Source organism: Pelophylax lessonae, assembly GCF_965119305.1.
Source record: "Pelophylax lessonae genome assembly, chromosome: 9".
Classification (NCBI taxonomy): Eukaryota; Metazoa; Chordata; class Amphibia; order Anura; family Ranidae; genus Pelophylax; species Pelophylax lessonae.
Window position 1 is genome coordinate 61,472,652 of NC_138776.1, and position 27,583 is coordinate 61,500,234.

Sequence of the window (27,583 nt, forward strand, 5' to 3'; positions counted from 1 at the left end):
GCCATGTTAGTACACATTGGGGTTGATTTTCTAAAACTGGAGTGCAAAATCGGGTGCAGCTGTGCATAGAAACCAATCAGCTTCTAACTTCAGCTTGTTAAATTAAGCTTTGACAAAAAAAAACCTGGAAGCTGATTGGTTTCTATGCACAGCTGCACCAGATTTTGCACTCTCCAGTTTAAGTAATTCAACCCCATTGCCTCACTTGCCGTGCAGTAAAATTATGCACATTATTATACATGTCCTATTTGGCTGGCGAATGCGACCCCTTCAAGTGAATGGGCCTGCGCTGCAACTGCATGTAATGCATGCAACCAGGGCTGCTGATAAGGCGGTACAGCCAGTCCTGTTGTATCGGGCCCGGCCCTATCAGCTTAATAGGAGGGCCCGGGCACCTTTACACTTCATTTCTGCAAAATAACAAAAAGGGCTTTCTAAAGCCCTGTAGGAGCAGACATCTCAATATTATCAGATGCTTTGAAGGCTAGAGGAGAGCTGTGGGGTCTAATAGACCCCAGGTCTCTCCATAAAGAGGATCTGTCATGTCTAATTCTATTACATGTTCAAAGCCGGGACAGGGGATGGGCCAGGGGTGGGGTCAAGGGTGGGTCAAAGGGGCCACAAAAGGTAGGCTATACGAGGCCCCATGATTTCCAACAGCAGCCCTGCATGCAACTGTGGTGGGCTTTCATTGGTTAAAAAAGGTGGTCAGTAGGCAATATATCCCCACCTGTCAACTGCCTCTGAAAGCAATCCACCACAGGCTGCTTTTTAAAGGGGCAGTAAATTTTCCTGCACATGTATACAAAGCCTAATATTGTATGTGAAAGATGAAAGGAGCCTTCATTGGGTGTGTTTGGGAAAACTTGTCCTGCATCAAAAGCAGGTTCTTGAATTACCAAGAAAAGGGCCTAGGGGGGGTTTGGGGAGCTACAATAAAGCCTTCATCAGATTTTCTCAACCTTTTTTTTTACCCCAGAGGAACCCATGAAATGAAGGTCTTGAGGAAGCCTTACTAAAACTGATTCACTCAGGGACTTATGGTGGTCATTGGGAGAAGATGGTCCCTTACAGAAGTTAGGGTCAGAATGCCAGCTTTACAAACAGCTAAAAAGATCATTGGTGTCATGCTGTTGGCTCTACCAAGTGGCATTAACCCTGGAACTATGCAGGCACCATCAGAAGGAAGATCAGTCAGTCATAGCTAAAGGAAACCCTAGCAACATTTGGAGGAACCCCAACGATCCATGGAAGCCTGGTTGAGAACGGCTGGCATAAATGAATAATGGAGCCTGTGGAGATGTTCTCTGCTTCCTTTTTTGCATTCCAAGATGTAATATTGACCAGAATGCTCTATTAAATTAAATAACATACATAGCCGCTGCCACATGTCCCCCACATAATCCCTTGGGGAACCCATGAAATTTTTTTCAGGTCTCAAGGATCCCCTAATAAAACTGATTCATTGAGGGACCTATGGTAGCCAGTGGGAAGAAGGTCCCTTACAGATGTTCAGGTCAGAGTGCCAGCCTTACAAACAGCTAAAAAAAAAAAATTGGTGTCATGCTGCTGGCTCTCCCAAGTGGTATTGATCCCAGAACTATACAGGCACCATCAGATAGGAGGTCAATCAGCCACAGCTCAAGGAATCCCCTAGCACCCTTTAGACTGAGGAACCCCAGTGATCCATGGAAGCCTGGTTGAGAATGACTGGCCTGGGTGAATAATGGAACCTGTGGAACTATGCTCTGCTTCCTTTATACATTTCAATGTTTAATATTGAACGGAATGCACTATTAAATTAAATAATGTACATAGCCACTGCCACATGCCCCCCGCATAACCCCGTGCAGGGACTTTGCATTCAGAACAGCCATGATGTCATACATGGAAGTACCTGCAGGAACGTTAACACAGTGTCTGGTCAAGCATACGCAAACCCACAGTGACAGTGGAATCTTTTTCTTCATTTATATATAAACATATTGTGTTTGGGTAGACAGTAGCAATGCTATGGCTTTCTTGACAAGGACAAAGGAATGTAACCTATTATAAATGAAACAGACTTATAAAAATACAATAATAGAGCTAATTATATGATGTAACCTGAGATCAGTTTATTTTTATTTTTTTTTGTAATTGCGAACACGAGCCCCGCGGCCGTGTTCAGTGGTCATAGTCTTCTACTCACAGTCTTCCATCCTATCCCTCTCTTAAAAAGGATAAATGTTAATTATTCTCTTCATAAATATGAAGTTGATAAAAGAAACCAAAACAAAAAAATAAAACCACCCGTTCAGGAACGGCAGCACTCAGGTCCATGCCCGGCTTATATGTCTCGTCATTTCAGCAGCGCTCGGTTTCCCTGTTAAATGTCCTCTTCTGATTGGTCGATGCTGTCTGCAAAGTCACCATATTAATCCACGGCGAGCGAAATCTTGCAGGGCAGCTCCTTGTCCATCTCTGGCGGTCGGATACAATGAGGCCTCTAGATTATGCCCTTCTGTAGACATTTTGGTTTTCGGAATGTCAGCCAGCAAGTCAAAAGGATGAGTAATAGGAAAACGGAGAATAAGACCATGATTCCGACATATCCACCGTGTGACAGCGGAGGGGAAGGAGGCAGCTCAGCTGGGATCATATTGGTCAGGTTCAACATGTACCCCAGAGTCCATCCAGCATCGCTACCTTGGATCTGTAGAGATGATACAGTAAATAAATACAATATAACAATGATAATTCAGTATTACGCCAAAGTACAAGGCACTCCTGAAAACAAATGAATGGAGATGCTAATTAATCATGACCTCCTGCTCTCCTGGCTGGCCTGGCTTACTACAGTAGTTGTGTATAGAAAATAACGAAAACTGGTTTGTCTAAGGCAGGTATGTCAAACACAAGGCCCCCCGGGCCAAATGCGGCTCTCCAAGCCTTGTCATGTTGCCCTCACACCTAGTTTTGCAGGTGTGAGGAACTCCATTCCGCCATTCCACCACCTCCAGCTCTCACCCCTTGCTACCACTCCGCACTGTCACTTGTAAACATAGAAGCCTTCTGTGTTTACAAGGGACAGCTTTTCCCTCAGCGGATCCCAGATCTAACAGATCCTGCATGCACTCACGGTGGGGCACAGCATGGAAAGATCTTCAGAATCTAGGAGAAAGAACGCTCTCCCTGCAAATACATAGGTAGTAGAGCCACCAACACAGGGAAGTACTAGAGCTGAGCCAGGTAGGTGAAAAAGATGCGAGGAAGCTTTATGGGGGGGGGGGGGGGGGGTTGGGGTTACAAAGTGTGCACAGTGCACCCCTAAACCCTGCACTCCATACACAGTACACCACTGAATGCTGCACTCTATGCATAATGCACCCCTGGACCCTGCAATCTGTACGTAACACCTTCCTGAACTCTGCACTCTGTACGTAGCACACTCCTGAACCTTGTACTCTGTACATAGCGTAGTTCTGAACTCTGCATGTAATGCACTCCTGAACCTTGCACTCTGTACATAGTGTAGTCCTGACATCTGCAAGTAATGCACTCCTGAACCTTGCACTCTGTACATAGCATAGTTCTGAACTCTGCACGTAATGCACTCCTGAACCTTGCACTCTGTACATAGCGTAGTCCTGAACTCTCACGTAATGCACTCAGATATTATTTAAGTCTAGATATGCTTTATTAGAAATGTCTCATTCAAATAGGCAGCTGGGGGATCGGCATAAACAGGTGGCAGGGCTGTGGTTTTACCATCCCCTGGTCGCCCACTTAAGGTCTAAAATACAGTAGAAGGAGAGGCTGTTCACATGCCACGGCTGTGGCAAATTTAATGTGGCATGTCAGGCTGACAGCAGCACTGCCTGTCAAACTCACCCATTGAAGTGGGGTCCTGCTGCAACCACAAGCTGCTTAGGCATCCAGCATGTATTTGGATTGCGGTTGTGGCGTAAACCCAGGGCAGCTGAAAAGGCAGTACAACCAGTCCTGTCATACCGGGCCCAGGCCCAATCAGCTAAACAAGGGGGCCCAGGGCAGCTTTATTGTTAATTTCTGCCTAAATGAATTAATGGATTTTACTAGAACACACCCTCATTCCTACTTGCTTATCAGGGCCTAAATTACATTTACTTAGACCCCATTAGGTTAACAGATGGACCCAGGAGATGGGAGCAGAGGAGGGGGGAGGGTAGGTGGAGGGTAAGTGGGGTTGGTGGGGGCCCATCAGGAAGGCTGTATGGGGCCCCTTGATTTCTAACAGCGACCCTGTGCAAACCCTTTGACTTGAATAGGTGAGTTTGATGGGCAGTGCCACCTGTCAGATTGACACGCCGCAATACATTTACTGTGGCCAGGACATGTAAACAGCCCCCCCCCCCCCCCCCCAGCTGTATTTTAGACTTTAGGTGGCTGATACATTAGCTCCATTACAAATTGCAGAAGAAAAAAAAACAGACATTCAGGAGGCATCACCTCCCGAATGCTGTTTAGAACTCTAAAACGTGATCCACTGCGGATTACTTTTCAGAGCATAGGCTAGTCTGAACCTGCCCAAAACTCTGGAAAAAGCACAAAATTCTATAATAAATATGTAGAGTTACCATTTATCCTTCTCTGCTCTTTGTTTTCAGATGTCCCTTTTAGAAGATAATAAAAAGTTTCATACGTTTTGAGGACTGTAGTCCAAACAATGGAACTTGGGGGCCTCAGAAAAACAAAAACTGCCCCGATAGAGCTATTGACAGCTGGCATAATTTTCGTCCTTCTTTTAATTTGTCCTTGGCTCCACTTTAAAGTGATTGTAAAGGCACAAGGTGTCTTCTGTGTGCAGCAGCCCCCCCTAATACTTACCTGAGCTCCCTCTTGATCCAACGATTTCCACGAGAGCCTCGGCTCTTCACTGACTTACACTCCTGATTGGCTTTTGGTGGCCCCCGCTGCTGTCAATCACAGCCATCTCCAACAGGAGATGGAGGGGGCAGGGCCAAGCCACATCTCCATGTGTGAATGGACACACAGAGCTGCGGCTTGGAAGTGCACCTGCTTCGGTTCCCCCTAGAGCAAGCTGCTTGCTGTGAGGGCACCTTACAGGAGGGAGGGGCCAGAAGCACCGACATGGGACCGGAGAAGAGGTGGATCCAGGCTGCTCTTTGCAAAACCAACTGCACAGTGCAGGTAAGTATTACATGTTTGTTATTTTAAAAAAAAAGAAAACCAAAGCTTTAGTATTACTTTAAATTTGAACTCTAGACACAAGCTTTAGTTTAAATGTATTCATCAATAACCACAAAGGATATAAATCCACTTTGAGTGCACATAATGCTTGTGCAAACCCAGAAATTACTTTATAAAAGTAGTGGTGACATCATCATTGTGCTGTATACAGCCTGTGCAGAAAGCAGAGCTGTGGGAGGGACTCAACAGGCTCCACCCACTACATGCACTACATGCTGCCTGCAGAAAACTATAGAAGGGGTGGAGACAAGACCAGTCACTCTGCACAAGGATAGAGAGGCAAGTCTTTGGTACCTCCCCCTGGATCTGGAAGTTAGGAGAAACTTCTTGAGACTAGTGGGCAGAGGACAGGAGGGTTGATCTACATACTTAGGGGAGCTTAGCCAATCCCCAGGCAGTGGGCCTGGCATGGTGACTAAGTAAGCATTTAAAGTATAACTGAGGCCAAAACGTTTTTTTTCGTTTTGGATAGAGTGGAGAGGGATTAGAACACCTGTTACTTTTTATTGCTGTCAGTGTCCCCATTAGGGAGAGCCACCCTCTGTATTTCTCCCGTTTACCATTATAATTGAAAGTGAAAGAAATCCCCACATTTTGGGTTATCCCCAAAAAAGTAATAGAGGGGGATATATTATAACCCTCTCTTACTCTATCCAGAGAAAAAAGTTTTGCCTATAGTTCTACTTTAGCCACTTGCCGACCGCCGCACGACTATCTACGTCGGCGGTCAGCCCCTCACAGGCAAACTAACGTAGGGCTACGTTGCTTGCTTGTGAGGGTCTAGGGAGCGAGCGCGCGCCCCCCGGGGCGCGCTCCCGCTCCCGCGTGGTCACGGACCCCCCCGCGCGTGTGACCAGCGGACCCGATGTCCGCCGGTCACTCGGCGATCGGCGGGGGAGAGGGAGAATGTCAGGCAGCTTGTGTAAACAAACTGCCTGTCATTCTCCTCGCTGCAAAGACACTGATAAAACGGATCTGGTATGTAGATCCGTTGATCAGTGTCCTTACAGCTAGAGCCACAGCCAATCACAGTAGAAACCACGCCCCTAGGGACACACACAGCCCCTCCCTTCCAAATAAAGTTAACCCCTTCACTACCAGTGTATTTTTACAGTAACAGTGCATATATATAGCACTGATTACTGTAGAAATGTCACTGGTAACCCCAAAAGTGTCAAAAATGTCAGTCAAGGGTCCGATCTGTCCGCCGCAATGTCGCAGTACCGCAAAAAAAATCGCAGATCGCCGCCATTACGCGTTAAAAAAAAAAACAACAAAAATGACAAAAATCTTTCCCTTTGTTAGTAAACGCGATAACTTTTGCGCAAACCAATCAAAATACGCTTTTTGCGATTTTTTTTACCAAACATAGGTAGCATAAAATAAATTTATATCAAAATAGTGCAGCGCTAGGAACATTGAAATAAATCATACATAAAAAGGCTAAAAACTGTAGTATGGTTAATCACTCAACCAAACCCAAGTGTACATAGAAACATGAGTCCATTATATTAAAAAAGACAATCAACTTGCAAGGATGGTAGAGAGTCCAATGCAGAGTAGAAATCCCAAGGTGCGGAGAGCAGAGTTGGAAAGACACCCAAATGTGTAAATAAGGTGGCTGCTTACCGCAACTAGTGGGCCTCCAAATTAATGGATAAGCCACTTAGGCGTGAAGTGTTAGCCCTAATGGGATGGACTTTCTCCTCCACTTCAGTGGACCAGGATCAATTCCGTGTGTTCCTATACCCCGCTCAGTCACAAGGCAGATATGACTCCAATATGTATGGCAGTATGCAAGGAATGAAGGAAATCATAGCGTAATCCCGTAATACAATTAAATTGGTTTTATTAAAGTTCTACTTACATTATGGCAGACATGTATGTGCAGACAATATACAATAGCGGCGTCCCGCTAGGATAAAACACGAGCCGGCGTCTTGGGGGCGTGACAGGCGCGATGTCCGGAACCTCCCGACCGGTTTCGTCAGAGTGACGTCGTCAGGGGCGTGGTTACCGGACATCGCGGTCACGCCTGGTAAATACCCCATATGCTCATCACTTCCGGATAATCCTCCAATTAAAGAAGAAGAAGGGCGGAAGTGACGCATCCGCTGTTTGGCCGTTGAGGGCGGAAATGATTAATATGTGAAAACGATCTAGATGTTCACAAGGGACAGGGTTGGAACACTCTGTCCTCTTTCGTTCTAACATTAATATAATAGAATATTAAATGAGCCACTATGTTAATTATACAAACAGCGGCCCAAAAACAAAAACAAGCAGTATAGAAAAAACGGCAATATAGAGAGAATAGCCACCAATTGTGCATAGCGCCATCTTGTGGCCAAAAATTATATTGCGGCCAAAAAAAGATCCCTAATTGAGATAAAAAAGAGGAACGAAGGCCAAAAAGTGGATTGCAACACCTTTCCCTTTAACAGATGACCTCTTACTCATAGCCTTACATGTATCATAATACTCATAACAATAAAAAGTGAAAAAGGCCATTAATTAAAAATACATTTAACAGATAGTGATATATGGCTAAAAATACATATAAAACCAGAAAATATCAAAATAAAGCTTGAAAAATAGTGCAATTCCTAGAACTGCAAAAATTAAGATAAATGGGACTTGATGACATATCTATCCATTTCCCGCATCAACCTCATTAGCTGTTATTGATGAAACAGTTAATGTCCCATTCGACGTTAAGGCCAAAGGGGACATAGGATTTTAAAATGTAAATCCATCGTGTTTCAGCACGGGATAATTCCCTTTTGGCATTAGCTCCTCGCCAATTTGGAGCAAATTGATCAAATGCCACAAACAGCGTGTTGCGGGGGTCTTTATGTCGACAGGAGTCGAAATGTTTCGACACACTGTGGCCAGGAAAACCTTTGCGGATATTGGCCACATGTTCTCCCATGCGTATTTGCATGGTCCGCAGAGTTCGTCCAATGTACTGCTTCCCACATTTACATTGGAGTAGATAAACTACATTTTGTGTTGAACAAGTGATGAAGGAATTAATCGGGTATTCTCTCCCAGTGACCTGAGACCTAATTTTCTCTATCCTCCTACCCTTGAACACATTTAGAGCACAGATATTGCATCTCTTGCAGGGATAGAACCCTTTAAGTTCTGGGAAAAACCTGGGTTTCTGTGGTTTCTCGATAACATTATGGGCCACCTGGTGTCTTAGCGATGGGGCACCTCTAAAAATAACATTAGGCCGGTCTGGGAGGACTGGACCCAGTACTCTGTCATTTTTAATGACGGACCAATGTTTTTGCATAATTTTTTTGACCTCATAATGTTGGGTACTGAACGAGGTGACAAAACAGTTTTTAAACGGTTGATTGTCATTGGTTCTTGTGCGAGGGGCTAATAGATTCGACCTATCCATATCAGCCACCTCCCTGATGGTCTTATCTAAGGAGTCGGCATGATATCCCCTATCCAAAAACTTGCTTTTGAGCTGTGAGGCTTGTGAAAGGAAGCTGTCAAGGTGGGTACAATTACGCCGTAGCCTCATAAATTGTCCTTTGGGGACGGCTTGTAACCACGATTTATGGTGACAGCTATCCACTGGGATAAAGCTGTTTCGGTCGGTCTGTTTAAAGAAGGTGGAAGTAACCAACCTGTCCTCTTCCACAGACAAACTCAAGTCCAAGAAACTGATATTGGTAGTGCTACTGGTACAATCCAGTTTTATACCTCTGTCGTTCTCATTTAGTGTAGACATGAATAGATCAAGGGAACACTGATCACCATCCCATAGGAGGAGGATGTCGTCTATGTACCTCCTCCACAGCACCAGCTGGGGTGGTCGGTCCTTATAGACGACATCCTCCTCCCACCTGGCCATAAATAAATTGGCCAGGCTGGGGGCAAATTTTGCCCCCATAGCCACACCGCGGCACTGTAAAAAATAGGTGTCATTAAACCAAAAAAAATTGTGTGTCATTGCAAAACTCAAAATCTCCAAGATGAACTCAATCTGCTCTTTATCTAACCCACTGAGGGTATTCAGATAATATTGTACCGCCTCATATCCCAATTGATGTGGGATGATCGTGTACAGGGACATGACGTCAGCCGTGGCCACGATCATACCTTCCTTCCATGTGACGTCCTTAATGATGTTGAGGACATGTGTCGTGTCCTTGAGATAGGAAGGCATTTGTGATACCAGTGGTTGGAGAAAGGCATCAACATACCTCCCAATGCGAGAGCATAAGGAGTCTATCCCACTAATGATGGGACGACCGGGGGGTTTAATGGGATTTTTGTGTACTTTAGGGAGAAAGTACATAACTGGCAAACGGGGAGCCAGAGGGACAAGAAACAATTTTTCCTTTTCTTTAAGAATGCCTTTATCAAAGGCTTGATTTACTAGAATCTGAAGCTCTTTTTTGTATTTTACTGTAGGATTCCTATTAAGAATCTGGTAAGTGTCCCTATCGCTCAAAATGTTGTTCATCTCAAGGACATAGTCATCCTTGTCCAGAACGACAATACCGCCGCCTTTGTCGGCCGGACGAATGACTATGTCCTTGTGTTCACACAGTGTCTGTAGCCCAATTTGTAGGGAATTGTTAGTCGGTGGCTTCCTTATCTTAATCTTTTCCAAGTCACCTAGTACCAGTTCTTTGAAGACCCGAACAGAAGAGGAGACTTTTCCAGATGGATTAAATAGAGAGGCGTTGGCGAGGGAAGTATGTGTATACTTGTTGGTATTATTAGAAATGGTTCTACTGGGATTGGATAATATATATCTTTGTATATTCAACTTTCTAATATATTTTTGGACATCAATGAAGGTGTCAAACTTGTTGATTGTCTTTGGAGGTGCAAACTTCAATCCCCGGTTTAGCACGGATTGTTCCTCTTTAGTGAAAGAGGCTTTAGAAAGGTTGAATATACCCCCATCATTTATAGTCGCCTTCTTTTTTGCCCTCGCCTTCCGCCCCCCTCTGGTCCCTCTCTTTGTTCGATATCCCTTTGGATGTTTTGATAGTCTCTGGGAAAATCCCCTTGGTATTGGTTCATATTAGATGGTGGGGGTGGACGAAAATTACGTGGTGAATCGAATTGTTCGTATTCTGACCCAAAACGATCCCTGTTATCATTCCACCCTCTCGGTTCATTCCTAGGATGACGGGTGATGACCCTGTTATCATTAGGGGAATCCCATCCACCATTATCCAGAGGAGTGAACCTATTAAAGGTAGGTACACTACCTCCAGGTCTTGGTGTATAGGGGGCATCATAATAATCATATTGTGATGGCCCCCGTCTGTTATTAGGCAAAAGTTTTTGCTGATTGGCAAAATAAGGCCTATTATTATTCCTATTATTGTTGTTATAATTATTAGACCCTCTGTTGGATGGAACACCTGGGGGGAATTTTTTGATATTATGTCCCTTCCCGCCATTAATGGGCTTATTATTGAACCCTCTAGAAGAAACTTGGCCATTGGGTAATGAGGTGGTGGCTGTCACAGTGTCCATGGGTTCACCCTGAATGTTATCACCCATATTGGCATTAGTGGCTGCCCTAGCGACTTGCCATTTAAACACTGTGTCGTTTTTATAGTCACCCACATCGCGATTATACTTTCGTATAGGGGGGCGGAAGGCGAGGGCAAAAAAGAAGGCGACTATAAATGATGGGGGTATATTCAACCTTTCTAAAGCCTCTTTCACTAAAGAGGAACAATCCGTGCTAAACCGGGGATTGAAGTTTGCACCTCCAAAGACAATCAACAAGTTTGACACCTTCATTGATGTCCAAAAATATATTAGAAAGTTGAATATACAAAGATATATATTATCCAATCCCAGTAGAACCATTTCTAATAATACCAACAAGTATACACATACTTCCCTCGCCAACGCCTCTCTATTTAATCCATCTGGAAAAGTCTCCTCTTCTGTTCGGGTCTTCAAAGAACTGGTACTAGGTGACTTGGAAAAGATTAAGATAAGGAAGCCACCGACTAACAATTCCCTACAAATTGGGCTACAGACACTGTGTGAACACAAGGACATAGTCATTCGTCCGGCCGACAAAGGCGGCGGTATTGTCGTTCTGGACAAGGATGACTATGTCCTTGAGATGAACAACATTTTGAGCGATAGGGACACTTACCAGATTCTTAATAGGAATCCTACAGTAAAATACAAAAAAGAGCTTCAGATTCTAGTAAATCAAGCCTTTGATAAAGGCATTCTTAAAGAAAAGGAAAAATTGTTTCTTGTCCCTCTGGCTCCCCGTTTGCCAGTTATGTACTTTCTCCCTAAAGTACACAAAAATCCCATTAAACCCCCCGGTCGTCCCATCATTAGTGGGATAGACTCCTTATGCTCTCGCATTGGGAGGTATGTTGATGCCTTTCTCCAACCACTGGTATCACAAATGCCTTCCTATCTCAAGGACACGACACATGTCCTCAACATCATTAAGGACGTCACATGGAAGGAAGGTATGATCGTGGCCACGGCTGACGTCATGTCCCTGTACACGATCATCCCACATCAATTGGGATATGAGGCGGTACAATATTATCTGAATACCCTCAGTGGGTTAGATAAAGAGCAGATTGAGTTCATCTTGGAGATTTTGAGTTTTGCAATGACACACAATTTTTTTTGGTTTAATGACACCTATTTTTTACAGTGCCGCGGTGTGGCTATGGGGGCAAAATTTGCCCCCAGCCTGGCCAATTTATTTATGGCCAGGTGGGAGGAGGATGTCGTCTATAAGGACCGACCACCCCAGCTGGTGCTGTGGAGGAGGTACATAGACGACATCCTCCTCCTATGGGATGGTGATCAGTGTTCCCTTGATCTATTCATGTCTACACTAAATGAGAACGACAGAGGTATAAAACTGGATTGTACCAGTAGCACTACCAATATCAGTTTCTTGGACTTGAGTTTGTCTGTGGAAGAGGACAGGTTGGTTACTTCCACCTTCTTTAAACAGACCGACCGAAACAGCTTTATCCCAGTGGATAGCTGTCACCATAAATCGTGGTTACAAGCCGTCCCCAAAGGACAATTTATGAGGCTACGGCGTAATTGTACCCACCTTGACAGCTTCCTTTCACAAGCCTCACAGCTCAAAAGCAAGTTTTTGGATAGGGGATATCATGCCGACTCCTTAGATAAGACCATCAGGGAGGTGGCTGATATGGATAGGTCGAATCTATTAGCCCCTCGCACAAGAACCAATGACAATCAACCGTTTAAAAACTGTTTTGTCACCTCGTTCAGTACCCAACATTATGAGGTCAAAAAAATTATGCAAAAACATTGGTCCGTCATTAAAAATGACAGAGTACTGGGTCCAGTCCTCCCAGACCGGCCTAATGTTATTTTTAGAGGTGCCCCATCGCTAAGACACCAGGTGGCCCATAATGTTATCGAGAAACCACAGAAACCCAGGTTTTTCCCAGAACTTAAAGGGTTCTATCCCTGCAAGAGATGCAATATCTGTGCTCTAAATGTGTTCAAGGGTAGGAGGATAGAGAAAATTAGGTCTCAGGTCACTGGGAGAGAATACCCGATTAATTCCTTCATCACTTGTTCAACACAAAATGTAGTTTATCTACTCCAATGTAAATGTGGGAAGCAGTACATTGGACGAACTCTGCGGACCATGCAAATACGCATGGGAGAACATGTGGCCAATATCCGCAAAGGTTTTCCTGGCCACAGTGTGTCGAAACATTTCGACTCCTGTCGACATAAAGACCCCCGCAACACGCTGTTTGTGGCATTTGATCAATTTGCTCCAAATTGGCGAGGAGCTAATGCCAAAAGGGAATTATCCCGTGCTGAAACACGATGGATTTACATTTTAAAATCCTATGTCCCCTTTGGCCTTAACGTCGAATGGGACATTAACTGTTTCATCAATAACAGCTAATGAGGTTGATGCGGGAAATGGATAGATATGTCATCAAGTCCCATTTATCTTAATTTTTGCAGTTCTAGGAATTGCACTATTTTTCAAGCTTTATTTTGATATTTTCTGGTTTTATATGTATTTTTAGCCATATATCACTATCTGTTAAATGTATTTTTAATTAATGGCCTTTTTCACTTTTTATTGTTATGAGTATTATGATACATGTAAGGCTATGAGTAAGAGGTCATCTGTTAAAGGGAAAGGTGTTGCAATCCACTTTTTGGCCTTCGTTCCTCTTTTTTATCTCAATTAGGGATCTTTTTTTGGCCGCAATATAATTTTTGGCCACAAGATGGCGCTATGCACAATTGGTGGCTATTCTCTCTATATTGCCGTTTTTTCTATACTGCTTGTTTTTGTTTTTGGGCCGCTGTTTGTATAATTAACATAGTGGCTCATTTAATATTCTATTATATTAATGTTAGAACGAAAGAGGACAGAGTGTTCCAACCCTGTCCCTTGTGAACATCTAGATCGTTTTCACATATTAATCATTTCCGCCCTCAACGGCCAAACAGCGGATGCGTCACTTCCGCCCTTCTTCTTCTTTAATTGGAGGATTATCCGGAAGTGATGAGCATATGGGGTATTTACCAGGCGTGACCGCGATGTCCGGTAACCACGCCCCTGACGACGTCACTCTGACGAAACCGGTCGGGAGGTTCCGGACATCGCGCCTGTCACGCCCCCAAGACGCCGGCTCGTGTTTTATCCTAGCGGGACGCCGCTATTGTATATTGTCTGCACATACATGTCTGCCATAATGTAAGTAGAACTTTAATAAAACCAATTTAATTGTATTACGGGATTACGCTATGATTTCCTTCATTCCTTGCATACTGCCATACATATTGGAGTCATATCTGCCTTGTGACTGAGCGGGGTATAGGAACACACGGAATTGATCCTGGTCCACTGAAGTGGAGGAGAAAGTCCATCCCATTAGGGCTAACACTTCACGCCTAAGTGGCTTATCCATTAATTTGGAGGCCCACTAGTTGCGGTAAGCAGCCACCTTATTTACACATTTGGGTGTCTTTCCAACTCTGCTCTCCGCACCTTGGGATTTCTACTCTGCATTGGACTCTCTACCATCCTTGCAAGTTGATTGTCTTTTTTAATATAATGGACTCATGTTTCTATGTACACTTGGGTTTGGTTGAGTGATTAACCATACTACAGTTTTTAGCCTTTTTATGTATGATTTATTTCAATGTTCCTAGCGCTGCACTATTTTGATATATATTTGAGTGGGATTTCTATAAGTCCAGTGTTCTAGCTGCTAGCCTGTTCATGTCATTATATACGATCAGTTTGTCATCTCTATTTGTTATTTAGCGCAGGATTTCCCCCTTGATTTTATTAGCATAAAATAAATTGGCCGAAAATTTTTAAAAATTTTGATTTTTACATTTTTTTTTGGGGGAATTTCATATAAAAAAATGTGAAAAATATTGCTATTTTTGCAAAATTGACGCTCTTTTTTTGTTTATAGCGCGTGATCAAAAAATCGCACAGGTGATCAAATACCACCAAAAGAAAGCTCTGTTTGTGGGAAAAAAAGGACGTCAAATTCGTTTAGGTACAGCGTCGCACGACCGCGCAATTGTGCGTTAAATTCACGCAGTGCAGAATCGCAAAATACCCCCTGGTCGGAATGGGGGTAAAATCTTCCGGGGCTTAAGTGGTTAAATATGGTTGAGTCATACTGGCAAGGGAGTCGGGTGAAAGATGGAGATGGAGTGCTGAGGGGACCATTGGTGGTCTTTGAGGAGAACCCCTGCCGGGAGGGACTCTGCCTCGGGTCGGGGCTCGGGCTGGTTCAGGAGGATCCTGACAACAAAAGCAGTTGGGAGGGAGTCTTTCCTGAGAGGCAGCAGGAGAAGGAAGACAGTGTGAGTACTACAGTATAGTCTGGGATTTACAAGGGGAAGGACTTACAAGGAGAGAGACTGCCGCACATAGCAGGTCTTTCTGTAAGATAGCCGTGTGCTTAAATCTTTCTTAACCACTTCCCCCAAATCAACATACCTGTATGTCGGCTTGAAGAAGTGGTTGTCCCGGGATGATGCCTGCAGCTGCAGGCATCAACCCGGTACCGTTTTTTAGAGCAGGCGGTCAGCTTTCAGGAGATAACAATCGATGCAGCTCAGCAGCCACTCGGTCGTTACCCCAGTGAGTGGTAGGGGATGTCCCCCCCTCCCGCTGCCTTCCACAGCTCTACCTGGGTCTCCTGTCTCACCAGGGGTCTGATCATGTAACCTGGAAGCGACGTCACAACGTCACTTAGTTTACTCGGTTGCCAATGGCGCCGATTTAGAAAAAATATCAGTATTCAAAAAAGCAGATTTCAGCATTTTGAATACTTTGAAGTGCAGTGGAGGGGTCAGGGGTCTCCATAAAGAGTCCCTGTCACTGCCTATGGAGATTTTTAAGTACTGTAGTTTGTTACCATTCCACGAGTGTGCACAATTTTAAACCATAACATGCTAGGTATCTATTTACTCGGCGTGAGATCATCTTTCACAATATACAAAAAAATTGGGCTAACTTTACTGTTTAGTTTTTTTCTTTTAAAATCAGTGAAATATATTTTTTTCCTAAAAATTGTGTGAATTGTGCGCAAATACCGCGTGACAAAAAATATTGCAGGACCATTTTATTCTCCAGAGTCTTTGCTAAATATATATATATATATATATATATATATATATATATATATATATATATATATATATATATATATGTATATGTATATGTATATATGTGTATATATATATATATATATAATGTTTTGGGGTTCTAAGTAATTTTCTAGCAAAACATACTGATTTTAACTTGTAAACTACATGTGTCAGAAATAGGCTTGGTCGTTAAGTGGTTAAAGTATTACTAAACCCAGGAGCCTGCATTCACTATATCTGGTCTCCCAAAGTACACAGAACATGGAAATGCAATTATTTTAGGAAATATAAATGGATAAATACCTTTTCTCATTAGCAGTATATAGTCTTGTGACTTATATCAGTTCCTAGTAAAGCTTGGAGGAGGAGTTTTCATTCTCCTCTGATCCTCTGTCTGGACATGTCTGGACAGTGCTGATTGGCCCTGTGCTGATCACATGCCCTCTCCCAAGAAAAAAAAAAACTCTCTAGCAATACATACCAAACTGAGCATGTGCAGCCCGTCCCCTGGCTCTGTAAATATCAGGTTATTTTTTGGAGACAGTGAAAGAAGAGGAGGATCAGAGAGACAGGATCAAACAGCATTTACACACAATGCAACTGATTAACCCCTTAGGTTCCAAAGTGAGTAGAACAAGCATATTTTACTGCTTATACAGACTGATTTTACTGTCTTGGGTTTAGTAACACTTTAACCTTGCCCTGCGAGATCTCTGGAGCAGTCAGGCTGGCTGGTGGAGAGACAGCTGGGTAGACTGGTGAAGAAGCAGCCAGGTGGGCTGGCATTTCCTGCAGTAGTTGAGCTGAGATCAGTGTCTACTGTGAAGTTCGAGTCACTCTCAGTATGCAACCTACAACTTTTGTGCTACTTTCAAAAGGAACGAAAAGTTTCAAGTCCTTAAGAGGCTTTTGCTTCTTTATCAGAGACTGTCAGCCAGGCCTGGACTGGGACAAAAAAATAGGCTAGGGCATTTTGGACTGAGCAGCCCATGACATATTAAACAGCTGCCTTCCCCACTCTCCATCCAGACAGATCCCTGAGGAGACGGAATGGGGGAACGTGGAATACAGGGGGAAAAAGGAGAGCACAGGGGGGCCAGACAGTACAGAGAGGCTGGAAAACACGGGGGGGGGGAGGGGAGAGGGGGCTGGAGAGCACTGGGGTGTTGCCAATAGCATGGGGGGAGAGCACAGGGGAGAGGCAGAGAACATGTAGAGGAAGAGGATAGCACAGGAGGGCAAGAAGGCAGGAGTGGGGGGAAAGCACATGGGGCAGAGAGCACAGGGAGGAGGCAGCAGAAAGAAACAGGATAGGAGGAGTGGTGGGCCTGGCTGCAGAGAATACAGGGGGAAAAAGGAGAGCACAGGGGGGCCAGACAGTACAGGAGGGCTGGAAAACACGGGGGGGGTGATGGGAGAGGGGGCTGGAGAGCACTGGGGGTGGCCGATAGCATGGGGGGGAGAGCACAGGGGAGAGGCAGTGAACATGTAGAGGAAGAGGATAGCACAGGGAGGCAAGACGGCAGGAGTGGGGAGAAAGCACAGGGGGCGGAGAGCACAGGGAGGGGGCAGCAGAAAGAAACAGGATAGGAGGAGTGGTGGGCCTGGCTGAATATAGAAGAATCATTATCTTCATTTCCTCCTGCAGCCTCTGAATGTCCACTTCTCCTCCTCTCCCTGCCGCAGGCTTTCAGAGGCTGCAGGAGGCAATGGATAGAATTATTCTTCAATATGAAGCCACCCCTCACTGCTCCTGCTATCGAGGTCGCAGAGGGGGCACACTCACGTTCTCTCTGATCCAGCTCCATGGTGTTTGCGGCAGGTGTTTCCTCTAGCTCCTGCCCCCTTCATGGTCACGCATCCCAGGTGCCGACGGCTGAACTATACTGGTGGCAGTGCGGCCACAAAGAGGCCAAAGATGTTCCCTCTACCTTCTCCCCTTTCATGTTTCCGACAACTGAACTGAACTGGCACTTGGACGGCCGCAGAGAAGCCAGGTAATCAGCGTGGGCTTAAAGAGCAGCCTAGCTGCCTTAGGCCTGCTGTCAGCTGTCGGTAGTGAGATCATTTAGATATGTACATAGAGAGGAAGAGTGATATCATCCTGAGTTGTACATGGAGAGGAAGAGTGATATCATCCTGAGTTGTATATAGAGAGGAAGAGTGATATCACCCTGAGTTGTACATGGAGAGGAAGAGTGATATCATCCTGAGTTGTACATGGAGAGGAAGAGTGATATCATTCTGAGTTGTACATAGAGAGGAAGAGTGATATCATTCTGAGTTGTACATAGAGAGGAAGAGTGATATCACCCTGAGTTGTACATAGAGAGGAAGAGTGATATCATCCTGAGTTGTACATGGTGAGGAAGAGTGATATCACCCTGAGTTGTACATGGAGAGAAAGAGTGATATCACCCTGAGTTGTACATAGAGAATAAGAGTGATATCACCCTGAGTTGTACATAGAGAGGAAGAGTGATATCATCCTGAGTTGTACATGGAGAGGAAGAGTGATATCATCCTGAGTTGTACATGGAGAGGAAGAGTGATATGATCCTGAGTTGTACATAGAGAGGAAGAGTGATATCATCCTGAGTTGTACATGGAGAGGAAGAGTGATATCATCCTGAGTTGTACATGGAGAGGAAGAGTGATATGATCCTGAGTTGTACATAGAGAGGAAGAGTGATATCATCCTGAGTTGTACATGGAGAGGAAGAGTGATATGATCCTGAGTTGTACATAGAGAGGAAGAGTGATATCATCCTGAGTTGTACATAGAGAGGAAGAGTGATATCATCCTGAGTTGTACATGGAGAGGAAGAGTGATATCATCCTGAGTTGTACATGGAGAGGAAGAGTGATATCATCCTGAGCTGTACATATTAAGGAAGAGTGATATCATCCTGAGTTGTACATGGAGAGGAAGAGTGATATCATCCTGAGTTGTACATGGAGAGGAAGAGTGATATCATCCTGAGTTGTACATGGAGAGGAAGAGTGATATCATCCTGAGCTGTACATATTAAGGAAGAGTGATATCATCCTGAGTTGTACATGGAGAGGAAGAGTGATATCATCCTGAGTTGTACATGGAGAGGAAGAGTGATATCATCCTGAGTTGTACATGGAGAGGAAGAGTGATATCATCCTGAGTTGTACATGGAGAGGAAGAGTGATATCATCCTGAGTTGTACATGGAGAGGAAGAGTGATATCATCCTGAGCTGTACATATTGAGGAAGAGTGATATCATTCTGATTGAGGAAGTTGTCCCTAATTTTTGTTGCTATAAAGTTGGGCCTCCCATAACCCCCTATTCCCTGTCCAAGTTATTACCCCTATTAAAACAGAAAAAAACAAGCTCAAAGACTGTTCATTGTTTCTGGAACAAGAGTCGAGAATACTTGTTGCCTGGCAGAAGTAGGGAACCCAGTCATCTGCAACCCCTACATTGGTAGTGCTACATTGGTAAAAATCCTCTTAGCCATTGTATTGAGGTCATACATTACCTTGCCTAAGAATGTGATGTCCTCCCAGCTGCTAGAGTTAAAGCCATACAGATCCAGAAGGTTGAGAATGTAGACTGCAGAGAAACAATATTCACTGAGATACTTCTCCTTTATCCGGCCAGACTCTCTCTTTACCTGCAGTACAAGAACAGTGCGGACATTAAAACAGAGTATCATGTATTTTAAGTGAGCACAAATTTTCACTTTTTACTGTAGTGTTAAAAAAAATTTCATTGTCTTTTTACATTTTTGTATGTTTGATCTCCCATATTTTTGTCATTGTACCCCCCCTCGTTGAAAGATTGGATCACCCAAATAGGTGAAACACTACGTCTTGAAAAATAAATTTTTCAACACAGAGGGTGCCCTGCCAAATTTGATAAATTATGGTCCCCCTGGCTGGATACACCAAAGCTTGATTTAATCTTGGATAGAATAATGTGAAATAACTCCCATCCTTTGTACTTTGGTTCTGCTCTACTGCCCTGGGTTTCCATTGTAGATTCAGGCTGTATTGTCGGTACTGAGTATTTCCTATTATATGTTGATATGACATGGTTGGAAAATGGTGTTACTTTATTGTTATCTACTTTGTAATTTCCCTGGAACATGTACATGTTTTCTTGTGTTTTCTTTCTCAATAAAAATCTCTTTGAGATTAAAAAAAAAAAAAAAAAAGCTACCCTTTGGGCCCCCAGGTTATCAGAACTAGTGTCACCATTGGAAGATTTATCCTCTAATACTTTTCTGGGGATTTTCTTTTAATTTCACTTTCAATGATAACAGTAAACAACACATATAGAGGGCGTGAGTATCGGTTCACAGTATGGCGATCCGACTTCGGGGGCGACTAGTGAAGTCGACGTGCACCGCAACTTCGGCGCGACTTGCACGGACTTCACATAATGAAAGTCAATGCAAGTCGCTCCGACTTCGGTCAAAAGTAGTGCAGGAACTATTTTCTAAGTCGGAGCGACTGGAGTCGCTCCTATTAGAACGGTTCTCATAGCACTGAATGGACCGCGACTTGTCAGGCGGCCAAGTCGCCTGACAAGTCGCGGTAGTGTGAACCGGGACTAAATCTCCCTAACAGGGACACAAATCACAACAAAAAACATAATAGGTGTTCTAATCAATCTCAACTCTGTCCAAAAATTAAAAAAAAGGTTTTGCCTTTAGTTTTCCTTTAAAAAGACCCCCCCCCCCTTTTACTAAAATACAAATCAGCATTGCTCTGTGTGCAGTTATAAAATCATTTTACATGAATTAATTAAACAAAAATGTTTTGCTTTTATTTGTAATGACTGTTTTTCTACTTCCTGGAGGCGCTGGTGATTAAACCAGGGATTCACAGATGCATCCTGGGTAGTTGCGGTCACATGATCCAGGAGGCAGACCCAGACTTTTGGAAAGCCAGAGTTGCAGGAAGTAGAGGAAATGGCTCACCTGCTCTTAGTAAAAATGGCCACCATAAGAAGAATAGGAAGGAAAAAAAAAAAGTGATGCAAAGAAAAAAAGGTTACAATTATCTATGGGGAGGAATTAGTTGATTAAAGCTGATTAGAGTTAGATAAGGGTTAATAAGGTACTAAATAGGAATTGGTTTAATTCTCTATTTTTTAAAAAAAACTTGTAAGGCAGGCATCTATAAATGGTGGACACTACTGTGAGGGAATGGGGGGTTATGTAAAGAGTGACTGAGGACACTACTGTGAAGAATGGGTGTTTAGGGGTGACGTGAAGGGGAGTTGGGGACACTGGTGTTCACTGCAGTGTCCTCTGCCCCCCCTTAGCATCCCCCTATGAATAAGACGTTCAGAGGAATAGGGGCACTGCTGTCCATGTGGATGGCAAGTATCGTCTCTTCCCAGATCCCGCTGTATCCGGCTGGAAACGGATTATGATGAGAAGCCCTAGCTAGAAATGAGGGTTGAGACGTACGGTGTAAGCAATGTCGCTCCTCTGGCATCACAAATCCGCGACGCGTTTTGAAGCATGCGCACTGGATGGCAAAAAACAATGCGCGCTCCTTTTTTAAGCTCTTGAAAAAGTGCCCCTATTCCTATGGACGTTTTATTGGACACAACATCCCACATGCATCTCCTCACGAACCTTAATGTGAGTCTATATTTGCTTTAATAAATCTCCAAGTACACAGTCCACACTCAGAGGCGCTTTTTTGTTTGCTTGTCTTTTACATGTTTGGGGAAGCAGCTTCTCCTCCCTGTCTGAAGGGCAGCTCTGTATCGTGGACGTACACCCTCCCTCATAAGGAACTGTAAGGACTTCCTACATAAATATTGCAGTTTTATGACCTGACTTTCAGATATCAGCGGCTAACTATTTTTATATGATTAGGTACGTTTGCCCACTGACAAAGAAATGATCAGTCTATAATTTTAAAGAGGAAGTAAAGTCTCCTTCTTTATTTGTACCTACGGGTAAGCCTATAATAAGGCTTACTTGTAGGTACTATGAATATCTCCTAAACTTGCCTCATTTAGTAGATAATCCTAATGCATTCAGCCAATGACGTCATCAGCGTATGAGCTATGAAGGTCTGGCTTACTTTGCCAGGACCTTCAGAGCCTGTGCTGCAAAGGGCGGCTCCAAAGCGCATGCGCGAGAGTGACTTCATTGCAACTTCGGCCACTCACAGCGCCAGAGCTTGCGAACCCGGAAGAAACGCGGGAAAGATGTCAACCATCAGAGTGGTGTGCGGGCACCACGGAGACAGCTTCGTTCTAAGGTAAGTATTTCATGCGATGCATACTAGTTCATTATGCCCTTGTCCTACAGGTTTTTTTTTTTTGTTTGTTTGTTTTTTTTTTTCCACAAGGTTTACAACCTCTTTATAGGTAGATACATAATAGCAACAAAAAAGTTATGAATTGATTTGCATTTTAATGAGTGAAATAAGTATTTGATCCCCTATCAATCAGCAATATCTCCTAAAGGGAGTGCTCCTAATCTCAGCTTGTTACCTGTATAAAAGACACCTGTCCACAGAAGCAATCATATAATCAGATTCCAATCTCTCCACCATCGCCAAGACCAAAGAGCTGTCCAAGGATGTCAGGGACAAGATTGTAGACCTACACAAGGCTGGAATGGGCTACAAGACCATCACCAAACAGCTTTGTTGTGATTATTCGCAAATGGAAGAAACACAAAACTGTCAATCTCCCTCGGTCTGGGGATCCATGCAAGATCTCACCTCATCGAGTTTCAATGATCATGAGAAAGATGGGGAATCAGCCCAGAACTACACGGGAGAATCTTGTCAATGATCTCAAGGCAGCTGGGACCATAGTCACCAAGAAAACAATTGGTAACACACTATGCCGTTAACGGCTTAAATCCTGCAGCGCCCGCAAGGTCCCCCTGCTCAGGAAAGCACATGTACAGGCCGTCTGAAGTTTGCTAATGAACATCTGAATGATTCAGAGGAGAACTGGGTGAAAGTGTTGTGGTCAGATGAGACCAAAATCAAGCTCTGTGGCATCAACTCAACTCGCCATGTTTGGAGGAGGAGGAATGCTACCTATGACCCCAAGAACACCATCCCCACTGTCAAACATGGAGGTGGAAACATTATGCTTTGGGGGTATGTTTCAACTAAGGGGACAGGACAACTTCACCGCATCAAAGGGGTGATGGACGGGGCCATGTCCTGTCAAATCTTGGGTGAGAACCTCCTTCCCTCAGCCAGGGCATTGAAAATGGGTCAAGGATGGGTATTTCAGCATGACAATGACCCAAAACACACGGCCAAGGCAACAAAGGAGTGGCTCAAGAAGAAGCACATTAAGATCCTGGAGTGGCTCAGCCAGTCTTCAGACCTTATTCCCATAGAAAATATGTGGAGGGAGCTGAAGGTTCGAGTTACAAAACGTCAGCCTCGAAACCCTAATGACTTGGAAAGTATCTGCAAAGAGGTGTGGGACAAAATCCCTCCTAAGATGTGTGCAAACCTGATGGCCAACTACAAGAAACATCTGACCTCTGTTAGAAACATACATAGAAACATAGAAACATAGAATGTGTCGGCAGATAAGAACCATTTGGCCCATCTAGTCTGCCCAATATATCTGAATCCTATGAATAGTCCTTGGCCCTATCTTATATGAAGGATAGCCTTATGCCTATCCCATGCATGCTTAAACTCCTTCACTGTATTTGCAGCTACCACTTCTGCAGGAAGGTTATTCCATGCATCCACTACTCTCTCAGTAAAGTAATACTTCCTCATATTACTTTTAAACCTTTGCCCCTCTAGTTTAAAACGGTGTCCTCTTGTGCTAGTATTTCTTCTTTTAAATATGCTCTCCTCCTTTACCGAGTTGATTCCCTTTATGTATTTAAAGGTTTCTATCATATCCCCTCTGTCTCTTCTTTCTTCAAAGCTATACATGTTAAGGTCCTTTAACCTTTCCTGGTAAGTTTTTTCCTGTAATCCATGTACTAGTTTAGTAGCTCTTCTCTGAACTCTCTCTAGAGTATCTATATCCTTCTGGAGATATGGCCTCCAGTACTGCGCAGAATACTCCAAGTGAGGTCTCACCAGTGTTCTGTACAGCGGCATAAGCACTTCCCTCTTTCTACTGCTTATACCTCTCCCTATACATCCAAGCATTCTGCTGGCATTTCGTGCTGCTCTATTACATTGTCCTCCCACCTTTAAGTCTTCTGAAATAATTACTCCTAAATCCCTTTCCTCAGATACTGAGGTCAGGACTGTGTCAAATATTCTATATTCTGCCCTTGGGTTTTTACGCCCCAGGTGCATTATCTTGCACTTATCCACATTAAATTTCAGTTGCCAGAGTTCTGACCATTCTTCTAGTTTTCCTAAATCCTTTTCCATTTGGCATTTCCCTCCAGGAACATCAACCCTGTTACATATCTTTGTGTCATCAGCAAAAAGACAAACCTTACCATCGAGGCCTTTTGCAATATCACTTATGAAGATATTAAACAAAATTGGTCCCAGTACAGATCCCTGAGGTACCCCACTGGTAACATGACCTTGTTCTGAATGTTCTCCATTGACTACAACCCTCTGTTGTCTGTCACTCAGCCACTGCCTAATCCACTCAACAATATGGGAGTCCATGTTTAATGACTGTAGTTTATTGATAAGTCTTCTATGTGGGACAGTGTCAAAAGCCTTACTAAAATCTAGATATGCAATGTCTACTGCACCTCCACCGTCTATTATTTTAGTCACCCAGTCAAAAAAATCTATAAGATTTGTTTGACATGATCTCCCTGAAGTAAACCCATGTTGTTTTTCATCTTGCAATCCATGGGATTTAAGATGTTCCACAATTCTATCCTTTAATAGGGTTTCCATTAATTTGCCTACTATTGATGTCAGACTCACTGGTCTATAGTTGCTCGATTCCTCCCTACTACCTTTTTTGTGAATGGGCACGACATTTGCCAATTTCCAATCTTCCGGGACGACTCCTGTTACTAATGATTGGTTAAATAAATCTGTTAATGGTTTTGCCAGCTCACCACTAAGCTCTTTTAATAATTTTGGGTGTATCTCATCAGGACCCTGTGACTTATTTGTCTTCACTTTAGACAGCAATCTTAGAACGTCTTCCTCTGTAAAGACACATGCATCAAACGATTCATTAGTCATCCTTTCAAGTGGAGGTCCTTCTCCTTCTTTTTCTTCTGTAAAAACTGAACAGAAGTATTCATTAAGGCAGTCGGCTAGCCCTTTATTCTCTTCTACATACCTTCCGTCCTTTGTTTTTAATTTAGTTATTCCTTGTTTTAATTTCCTTTTTTCATTTATATATCTGAAGAATGTCTTATCCCCCTTTTTCATAGACTGAGCTAGTTTTTCTTCTGCCTGCGCTTTAGAAGTTCTTATAACTTGCTTGGCCTTTTTCTGCCTAATCTTGTAGATTTCCTTATCTTCATTGCTCTGGGTTTCTGTTATTGTCAACTAGGGTTTTGCCACCTAATACTAAGTCATGTTTTGCAAAGGGGTCAAATACTTATTTCACACATTAAAATGCAAATCAATTTATAACGTTTTTGAAATGCGTTTTTCGGGATATTTTTTTTTTGTTATTCTGTCTCTCACTGTTAATATAACCTGCCATTACAATTATAGACTGATCATTTCTTTGTCAGTGGGCAAACCTACAAAATCAGCAGGGGATCAAACACTTTTTTCCCCTCACTGTACTGTCCCGGAAATGCAACAGGAAGTGAGAGGATGTTTTTTTACAAAGTGAGGTGTATTTTCCTCTTAACCACTTAAGCCCCGGAGGATTTTCCTGCTCAAAGACCAGGGCCTATTTTGCGTTTCGGCACTGCGTGACTTTAACGGACAATTGTGCAGTCGTGGACGCTGTACCTAAACAAAATTGACGTCCTTTTTTTCCTACAAACAGAGCTTTCTTTTGGTGGGATTTGATAACCTGTGCGATTTTTATTTTTTGCGGTATAAACAAAAAAATAGCGACAATTTTGAAAAAATAACAATATTTTTCAAATTTTTTTATATAAAATTCTCAAAATAAAAAAAGGTAAAAATCAAAATTTTTTAACATATTAGAACAATTTGTTTTTTGCTACATATTTTTGGTAAATATTTTGATTGGTTTGCGCAAAAGTTATTGCGTTTAATAACTACGGGAAAGATTTATGTCATTTTTATTGTTTTTTTTTTTAACTAGTAATGGCGGCGATCTGCGTTTTTTTTTGCGGGACTGTGACATTGCGGAGGACAGATCGGACCCCTGACTGACATTTTTTACACTTTTGGGAGTACCAGTGACATTACTACAGTAATTAGTGCTATAAATATGCACTGTTACTGTAAAAATGACACTGACAGGGAAGGGGTTAACTTTATTAGAGATCCAGGGGTTAAGTGTGTCCCTAGGGGTGTGATTCTAACTGTCAAGGGGCGTGGCTTTTGATGTAACCACAGAGACAAACGATCCTACATAGCAGGATCGTATGATCTCTGCTGTTACACCAGGCGGCTTTGTTTACATCAGCCGCCTGCCTTTCTCCCTCTCCAGCGGAAGATCTCGAGTGGCCGGCGGACATCGGAGCCGCCGGTCACTCGCACGGGGGCAGGTTTGCCTCAGGCAGCGTGCGCTAGTCCCCGGTGGCGCACGCTCATCCCCTGCAGGGTCCTGGGCGAGCGACGTAGTACTACGTCACTTTGCCCAGGAGGGGCTGACCGCCGCAGTAAATGTACTTGCGGCGGTCGGCAAGTGGTTAAGGCCAATACATACAATCAGAAAATCGTAAAAAAAAAAAAAAAAAATATTGCTTTGGTAGTGATCGTATGATAATCTGAACATTAGTACACACCTTTCCTCCGAAATTGTCAGAAGGGACAAACGCAAAAATGTTTCTAGCAGATCATACCATTTTCTTTTATCCAGTATAGTTTTCGTCCGAAAATACAATACAAATACAATGCAATACATTACATCACTTTCAAATTTTTATTCAGTCGTACAAGAATTTCCCGAATTCAGTAACCTCTTAATTTTATTTTATTCATTTTTTTATGGAGGCTAGCATGCAAAAAAGAATGGATGATTATCTCCTCGTGTGTACTAGGCTTTTAGTTGCCCCATTAAAGGCTTGGCCTCACTTTTTGTTCTGGTGGCAACAATAACATTTTGAAACATGAAAAGAAAAGGGAACAAGAAAAAGCACAGAAAGATAAGAGTAGGGGAGGCTTGTATGATAACATGCACTGATTTACATCAGTAAATCTTGGATATGCTTCATGTAGCAGCCTGTGGGTATACAATGTCTTACCTCAGACCATGGTTTAGAACAATGTCTCTCCACCGTGTCCTTCACGCTGTCCAGAGAAACTTTTTCCTTAGTGACTTTTAAAAAGTCCATAACAAAATAAAAAGCAGAGAAGGCCTGCGGGAACAGCACACAAAGCATTAGGAAAACACTTGGCGGTAAACACTTTTCTTTTCCTGACATGGCGGAGATGGACAGCATGGCGCTCTCCACTTCCTGTGCAACCACAAGTCCCTCACACACGGGAACCATTGCTGGTGGGAAAATCGACAGTAAATTCCATAAGAAGGTAACACTGATCACTCTTTGATCTAAATCACATAATCATAGAGCATTTGGCCTTCAGCTGCTCTCTATAGT

General features: G+C 43.4%; 1 protein-coding gene across 2 annotated transcripts in view; it reads right to left on the minus strand.

Moving 5' to 3' along the window:
* Positions 1–1,908: 1,908 nt before the first annotated feature.
* The window catches only part of ENTPD1 (ectonucleoside triphosphate diphosphohydrolase 1), a 184,691-nt gene continuing 159,016 nt past the window's right edge, over positions 1,909–27,583 (minus strand). For both annotated transcript variants that reach the window (XM_082269377.1, XM_082269376.1), the window contains exons 8-10: positions 27,227–27,340; positions 19,415–19,549; positions 1,909–2,695 (exon numbers count right to left, since the gene is read on the minus strand). In XM_082269377.1, the coding sequence (XP_082125503.1) occupies positions 2,489–2,695; positions 19,415–19,549; positions 27,227–27,340 (456 nt within the window). In that variant the 3' untranslated portion in view covers positions 1,909–2,488. The remainder of the gene's footprint in view (positions 2,696–19,414; positions 19,550–27,226; positions 27,341–27,583) is intronic.